The sequence below is a fragment of the Terrapene carolina genome, unplaced genomic scaffold, assembly GCF_002925995.2.
Source record: "Terrapene carolina triunguis isolate 2854851 unplaced genomic scaffold, T_m_triunguis-2.0 Scaffold42, whole genome shotgun sequence".
Classification (NCBI taxonomy): Eukaryota; Metazoa; Chordata; order Testudines; family Emydidae; genus Terrapene; species Terrapene triunguis.
Genome location: NW_020664393.1, coordinates 28779871 through 28788617, shown reverse-complemented (window position 1 = coordinate 28788617; position 8747 = coordinate 28779871). Strand labels below are relative to the sequence as shown.

The following is an 8747-nucleotide window of genomic DNA, read 5'->3' as shown; positions in this document are numbered from 1 at the left end:
TTGTTTTGGAGTTTTTTGTCTTTGGGGGGATTTTTTTGTTTGTTTTATGCTTCAAACAGAATTTAGGAAAGCTAAACTAAAAAGGTGTTTTACTAAGCAGGACTGTCTGAAAATCAATAAAAGACTGCACAAGCATACGCACGAAAGGATGGACAATAATATATGTTGGAAACATACATTTAGTTCTGACTCAAAGAACTCTCACCACATGAATGACTTCTTTGCAGTCAGATTTTACTGATCAGGGTCAGTTTGTGCATAATTTTGTCTGACTCACTTTAGCAGTTATACAGCGCCAGCTCCATCTCTTCAATATATAGCATAATTGGGACGTGATGGGGGGAGTGTAGAATAAGGTACTTGTATCTCAATGACAGAGCAGCTGAAGCAACATGCAATAGTAAGGAATGATAATGATGGCCAGTATGACAGCTTAGAGAAGTGATTTGGGGGCAGGGGACCCATAAGTTACAAGGCCAGAAGGGACCTAGCCCGACCTCCTGTATAACACAGGTCATAGGACTTCCCTGAATAAATTCCTGTATGAACTAGAGCATATCTTTCAGAAAAACATCCAATCTGGATATAAAAATTGCCAGTGATGAAGAATCCATGACAACCCTTGGTGAGTTGTTCCAATATTTAATTACCCTCACTGTTAAATTTGCACCCTATTGCCAGTCTGAATGTGTCTAGCTTGTCAAAACTTGCAGTCATTGGATCTTGTTATACCTTTGTCTGCTAGATCCCTTTCAGTTTGGGATAGTCCTGCATGTTGTAAGGTGAATATGTAGATCTCATTGTTTAGATCTCCTGAAGAAATGGTCGGTGCCTACAAGGCTTCTTTTACATCTTTCAGCAGTATCTTACAGTTGGTACTGTGACGTTGTGCAGTCTATATGGTTTTATAAAAACAAGTGAATATAATGTAACTGGGATAGTTTTATAAAAATTTGATAAGTGACTATAATGCAAATGGGATATGCTTCGTGCAAAAGGTCTCTTGTAAGGTATCATTACAAAGCTCATAATCTACTGAGTGTGATCATCTGATTTGTATAAATGTACCACTCTTGTATCTAAAACTAGAAATATAAAATGTAACTCTGAGGGCCTATTGTAATTATGTAAAGTGTGGGCCATTAATGATGGTTTGGAATCTTGATGACTCCCATTAACAAGGACCATTGTCTGCAGATGACTGTGTTTACCTGTGAGTCTTCCTGTATATGTGTGTGCTGGCAAGTGAGTAATGAAGTCTTCCAGTGACATGTGATCATGTCACCTGAACTGGAATCCATCTTTAACCTGGTGCTTTTCCAGTGAGGGGGGTGAAAACCCAGAGGGACAAAGAGTTCCCGCCTTATGCAAAAGATATAGAAAGGGGTGGAAGAGAACAGAGAGGGAGAGGAGCCATCATGGAGAATCCCCTAGCTAACACCTAAGCTGGAACAAGAGCTGTACCAGGGGAAAGAATTGTGCCCAGGCCTGGAAGGTGTCCAGTCTGAGAAAAACCTACTGAAGCATCTCTGAGGGTGAGATTATCTGTATTTAGTTTGATTAGGCATAGATTTGCGCATTTTATTTTGCTTGTGACTTACTTTGTTCTGTCTGTTACTACTTTGAACCACTTAAATCCTACTGTCTGTATTTAATAAAATCACTTTTTATTTAGTAATTTACTCAGAGTATGTATTAATACCTGGGGGAGCAAACAACTGTGCATATCTCTCTATCAGTGTTATAGAGGGCGAACAATTTATGAGTTTGCCCTGCATAAGCTTTATGCAGGGTAAAACGGATTTATCTGGGTTTAGACCCCATTGGGAGTTGGGCATCTGAGTGCTAAAGACAAGCACACTTCTATGAGCTGTTTTCAGGTAAACTTGCAGCTTTGGGACAAGTAATTCAGACCCTGGGTCTGTGTTGGAGCCAGACTGAAGTGTCTCGCTCAGCAAGACAGGGTGCTGGAGTCCTGAGCTGGCAGGGAAAACAGAAGCAGGGGTAGCCTTTGCACATCGGGTGGCAGCTCCCAAGGGGGTTTCTGTGATCCAACCCGTCACAGGTACATCTGCAGAGGCTGGCAGCCATATACAGAACTGTGAGTGAGTGGTTCTATTCCTACCCCAGTGATCCCAGAGGATGGCACTGGGCAGCTCAGCATCTGCAGGCATCTATTCCATCACTGCTCCTGTTTGTGAATGTGAGGCTGCCTCAGTGTGTGAAGGGGAGAATGAAGGGATAATTTGGGCTGCAGCTCCATCATGTGTCAACGTTCAGTCAGCTCACCTCCTTACAGTTACATTGAGACAATGCACATCAGGCTCTCCCTCCCGTCAATTCCATTCCTTCAGCCTTCTCTCTTCACTCATGTGTGCTCTCTTCATATGCATTGACCTCCCTCATGCAGCAGTCTCCTCTCCTCCTCTAAGTCCCTCAACACCCATTTATTAGGGTTGCTGTTTCCTCACTAGTCTCTGCTTATTGTAACAGGCGGTGTATATGTGACAATTCCCTGGAAGTCGTAATGTGCAAATCTATTCTATTCCTTCCTCACTTCTCTGTTCTTTGTATTGCTCCTGGACACACACATTTGTCATATTTCAGTTGTCTAAAGTAGCATGCTTGCCTGTGGCTCTCGAAAACTCCATGATTTCATGTGTGGTAGTAGTGAGATATATGATGGTCAGAAATGCTCTGAAAGCAAAATATGAAGTAGGCTGGCACCCAGATTCTGCAATCACTTTAGTTTCACTAAGGACAGGAGGGAAGAAATATGTTTAAAAACCCTGAACCTTTGCTTGTTGGTCATTTAAATTTGTTAATTGTGTGACTAAGTCTTATATGAATAGGCAAACAATAGATATTTTACAAATTGGAAAAAAAAAATGACTGGATAGAAGTTTTTCCCAAAATAAAAAAAAGTTACTTTTCTGGGATATTTTACTATGAAGGGTTCCTCCTACAAGAAGACATGCACCTTGTTCAAGTACATTCCAATTCTTTTCCATCAGCTACAGCACCTATCCGACTCTGGCTACAAAAATGCTGTTTTGTTGCCTCGCTGGTGCAATTATGTACACTATGATGCCTTTCTATTGTTAAATGAAGTATAGCAGTAGGTAACAGCATTTAAAAAAAATCACCTCCACGATGTTGAGTCCTGCCCCACTCACTTATAACATTGCTCATAAGCCAACACCATTCATTTTCTGTAATGGTAGGTGTCTGTGTATGTGCTTCTAGAATAGGGAACAAGTTGACCTATACTTCATTAGTAACCAAAGTCCTAAGTGTCTACTATTGTAAAACCACTGTAGCTGCATTAGTTAGGGGAGTTGTTCTGGATTTACACCTGGAAAACTGAGACCAGACTCTATATTACTGGGCTGGACTTTCCTCCTTCAGATTCATTTATTACTTTACCCTATACCAAAACCCAGTACTGCTACTAGTTGTGAACATGACAACAAGAACCAAGTAGCTTACAGCTGACTGCTTTGATTTACTGTGATCAGTTTAGAAGCAGACTTGTTTATAGAAGTCATAAAATGAATCGATTTCTGCTCATTTCAGCAGCAGTAAGAGAAACGCTTATCAAGTATACACATGAGCAGGGCAAGTACACAGAAATAAGCTACAGAATTTCATGAAATAGACAAACATGGGGTTTTACTAAGTGTTGTTTTTTAAGAAGAAAAAGCACCAAGGAGACCAACCAGAGATGTGAATTTAACCGAAAAGAGTTCCCGCCATCACCACCCGCACATAAAAAATTATATATAAAAAATATTCCATAGGTATACTGTGTTCCCTTGCAGGCCCAATGATGCTGTCTTAGCTTGGTGAAGCAGTGAGAGGAAAGATACTTTACTGTTATTTTAACACACATAGGAAATTCTACTCCTCCTGCAATATCTCAGTTTCTAGATACTTTAAACATGTTATTTTAAAACCAAGAAGCTTAACATATGGCTAATTAAACCTTCCAACTTGAAAATGTTATTCATTTCTGACCAAAGATATAGTTAGACTAAAAACTTGTTATTGATTAGAGGATTTTATTTTTCCTGTAAATTACTGTAAGGTCTAACTAGCTTAGACTTCAATTAAACTAGAAATCAAAGTTAGATACTTCACATTTTCTCCTGTATTCAAAAGACTTCTTTTACACTTCTTACTGAACTCTTCTTTTCTTGCAATTTATATGCAAGATGAGTTCTGCTTAAGCAGAGCACATACCATAATGAACACAGTTAGTCACACTTAATAAATATACATTCATTGTTAGGAACCTGAACTCTTAGTATGTAGAATGTGTTAGATTCCCAGATTACACAAAATCATGTAAAAACTGCTTTATTGGTTGCAGTTAACATGTTACAATAAATATTGATCCCAAACATGAAATCAACCATTTATGACAAGGACAAGCAAGATCCTTGAAGAATTACATGAAATTGGACAAGGAGATGGTAATTAAGGAGGCATCTTGTAAACTGGAATCATTTCACTTTCTTGGGCATTGCAGCTACAAACAGCTCATAAACAGCATAGCATGTTCCTGAAATGGAAAGAGACAAAAGATTAAGTTTACAGAAAGATACACATACAAACTGAGCTGCAAGTTAGCCTTTGTTTTGCAAAATCTCATTCTTTGAGTATATAGGATCCAATTAAGAGACAGACCTGACCTAAACCTCACAGCAAGTGAGGGCCTCAAGTCGAGCTTCATTTGAAGCACTGAAAAGCTTTTACCAATGAAATTTTACCTTTGCTTCTTTTTTCAGGAGCAGCTTTAAGGTAATTTTATAGTGTGCTTGCTGTGATTTTTTTTTTTTTTTTTTTAAATAAAGAAAACACTTGAAGTTGTATCAATATGTGGTGAGTACTCCTAACGGACAGGTTAAATCAGGCTTTCAGCAGATAGGTTGAAACTGAAACAAAGCTTAAAGTTTTTAAATTTATGCTGTACTAACACTTTTCTTGGCCTTATTATGGAGTGCATTTAACATATTTTACACACACACAATTGTACAAGAGACTTGCCATTCACATTTTAAAAGACAACTACTTTTCAGGTTACCCAAGAAATATAACTGTTTAATAATACAGTTTTCTATCAAACCTTACCAAAAACGGTTAGACCCATGGTGATCATATACAGCAAACCATCTGATAGTCCACCCTTAAGATGCACTGGCAGTCCATTATCCTCCTAATAGAAATTAAAAAAAAACAGGAACATGAATAATCTTGTGTGCATGCTGTTTTTAAGTTGTTCATTTTAGATATTCTAAATTTACCAAATTTACAAATAATTCATTTTTGAGAACTGGGTAGCCATATCATTCTTTCCAAATACTGTTAGTTTTCATTATTTTTGAAGAATCCTTTCTAGCCAGTATGTTCCAACATATTTTTTAAGTCAATAACTTAAAGAGGCTTTTTTTTTTTTTTTTTGCACCAAAAGTTAGATACTACATTCTGATGTTAAGGTTATTTGAAAGTTGCAAATCTCAGCATCTTTCATCCCATTATATCAATACATTATGTTAATATAGCATCTTTCATCCACAAAATAAGCACTACCTAAGTATTTACAAAAACAATGAGGAGTCCGGTAGCACCTTAAAGACTAACAGATTTATTTGGGCATAAGCTTTCTTGGGTCAAAAAGCACTTCTTCAGATGCATGGAGGCCTAAGTATTTGTTTTCGCCCACACATTTTCTACTTTTCATTTGTTCTATGAACACACTTTTTCTATTTGGAACTATTTCATTTATCCCATCAGAAGGATATTTCAAGAAAGTGAAACAAATTCATATATTTTAAACCATGTAGCACTATCACTCAAGCAGTCAGATTGTACAACAGTTGACAAGTCTAAAGATCAACCTTTTTCCATGTACAGAGCACTTCAATAATATGAACACTACTCTTAGTCAATTTGAAACATATTAGTTTTACAAGTTAGTCCCAATTTAAAATGTGAAAGTAGATCTTTTCTCTTCTTATTCCTCTAAATTATCTAATTAAATGCTACAATCAAACTGCACAAATATCAATACATTCTATCAAAATCTTTTCTATTGCAATAAAATTACACATTGATCATGCCTATTCAATACCTGAAAATACTTCTGCTTCTCTGGAACTCTGTTTGCAACTTGTCTGCGTGAAGCAGTGCTTATGGTCCTCTGGGAAATTTGCCGAAGAGCCTACAATTAGAACATATAGTATTTAAAAAAGGCAGTTATACTTATCCACAGAGAAGTGAAAAAGAGTTTTCCTATTTACAGCTTACACATATTTCTAGAATTACAATGCTGAGGGGGTCTTAGCTTTCTGAAACTTGGGAAATGTGTAATACTAAGATTAATCAACTGGAGGACTCAAGTTTTATGGAAGAGATGCACAGGTTTTTTTGTTTTGTTTTATTTCCACTCCAACAAACTATTACTGTTTAACTAGTAAAAGCAAAAGCTATAGTTCCACGCCCTCTGTTCCTTCTCTTCTGTGCCAAAGATCAGGCTTATGCTGCAGCACTAAAGAAAAACAACAGTCTTGATCAGTTTCATTTTGTTGTGCTGAGTCATAAGACTATACAAGCCTAGAATCTCATTTCATTACCATAAGTCTGCCAGAAAAAGCTACGCTAATTGGAACAATTTTATCTTGCTCACAGCTTTCTATTAAAGTCACCTTTCAAATGATCTCAGCCCAATGTCTGATCAAAATTCATTTAGCCATTTCTGAGTTAGGTACTCAACCATTCGTGCCTTGACAATTGACCACAAATCACTGCTGATCCTCTTACATGACAGAGGTGGAGTGACAGCCCAGCATTACAATGGCTCAACTTATTTATCTCCCACAGGGCTCAAAGAGTGGTAATATCAACTGCACCTTAGCCCCCAAAATACACCTGAAGTCTCAGATCTATCCTGTATTCCCTCATCTTCTTGTACATGTAGGACCTCTAGAAGAGAAGGCAAGACACCAAGGTTATGTCTACCCCACCAAACACCAAACAGCTGGCCTATGTCAGAAGACTTGGGCTGCAATGCTATTTAATTGTGATGTAAATGTTCATCTCTTTGCTACAATTCCTTTAACTTTAGTGTCTGCCTTAGTTGGCAGTTTGAGACCTTGACCCAGCAAGTGCATCCCCACCAATAAACTGCCTAGATGGCTAGATTCCTCCAGGAGAATGCAGCTTACAAAACTCAGAATTAAATGTGTGACAGATTGAGATAATGCAAGAGGATCTTGGCATAGAATGAACTTCCAAAAGAGTCATGTCCAGAGTCTTCCCATCTTCAGCACATGATGCAAAACCCTCCCTCCCTTTTGATAGAGCTTTTCCACTACAGACCTTCATGTAGATATTTAATTTACCTGGGAAACCCATCCCATAGCAATGGAGCCACTCAGAAAACCCTAACATTCATAAGCAAAGAGGGGACAATATATGCTTTTCCACTTTTAAGACTATTTAAAACTAAAATAGTCTTAAAAGTGGAAAAGCATATATTGTCCCCTATTTAACCCTTAAAAACTTGTGCCTAAGCATCACTAAGGAGGAGTGATCATTTGAAAACTTTATCTACTGGAATCGGAACGGATTAAAAATTCACGTTAAGTTGCTCTTGCCCGTGATACTAGGGGGCAGAGTGCTGCACCCGGGGTCTGTTTCGCAAACGTTCATGTCAGCTCAACGGGCAGCTGCAGATAACAAAGCAAAAGAAGACACCGGGCTGCCTACATAAGCCCCAACTGTGGCGTTTCCTGCTGTGTGACGCGGACAGCAAGGTCGGGCGGACATCACCACGGGCTGAGGCAAGAGCCAACGTGACCTTGCTGCACCCTAGCAAAGGCTTTACTCAGAGCGGCCAGCTCCCCCGGAGAGCGCCGCCCCGGGCCCTGGGCGGACAGCACGGCCCCCGGAGCCGCTCACGGCGAGGGAGACGGGGCAGGGCTCCCCTGCAGCCCTCAGCGCGCCAGGCCGCTCGCTGCCCTCCGCCAGAGGCGCTCCCGGAACAGCCCACAGCGCGGCGAGGCCTGGACGGCTCCCTGCGGAGCGCCCGGGCAGCTGGGGGGCAGGGGACGCTGCGGCGGGGAGAGGAGACGCGCTGGGCCGAGCTGCCCACCCGCCCGGCCCCGCTCACCAGCAGGTTCCGCAGCATCTTGGCTCCGGTCGCTTCACCTCGCACCGGGAAACAAGGACACCGGAAGTGGAAAACGCACGGCCAGCTATAGAGAGGCACAGGAAGTGGCTAGAGCGGCTCTACTGAACTCATAGAGCGCCGCTAGTCATGTGGTACCCGCCCTCCCGCAGGAAGCCCTCCCCCCTCGGCTAGGCCTCCGGGCTCCGGCGCCTGCGCAATGCAGGGTATAGCGTAGTGGGGCGGGAGGGGATGTTCCCTGCTACTGCCGCTACCTGAACATTCAGGATTAGTTAAAAGTCCCAAAGACCCGTCAACTTTTCCCAAACTTGGTTCGTGTCTTGTTCAGGGTAAGCTCCTGCTGGGCCGTGAGACACTTTGTTTACCTGAGCGTCCACAGGTGCGACCACTCGCAGCTCTCAGTGGCCGCGGTTCGCCGGTCCCAGCCAATGGCGCAGGCTGGGCCACTGCTTCCTGCAGCTCCCATTGGCTGGGACCAGCAAACCGCGGCCACTGGGAGCTGCGAGCGGCCGCACCTGCGGATGCTCAGGTAAACAAAACGTTTTATGGCCCGCCA

The 8747-nt window shown here is 41.2% G+C and overlaps 1 protein-coding gene across 1 annotated transcript; it reads right to left on the bottom strand.

The window, feature by feature from the left end:
- Positions 1 to 4343: 4343 nt before the first annotated feature.
- Positions 4344 to 8280, bottom strand: LOC112102358 (cytochrome c oxidase subunit 7A2, mitochondrial). Its single transcript, XM_024193602.1, has 4 exons — positions 8174 to 8280; positions 6134 to 6223; positions 5134 to 5218; positions 4344 to 4564 (listed from the first exon to the last, which is right to left on the bottom strand). Exons 1-4 carry the CDS (start codon positions 8189 to 8191, stop codon positions 4506 to 4508), a joined length of 252 nt encoding a protein of 83 aa, XP_024049370.1. The 5' UTR covers positions 8192 to 8280; the 3' UTR covers positions 4344 to 4505.
- Positions 8281 to 8747: the final 467 nt, after the last annotated feature.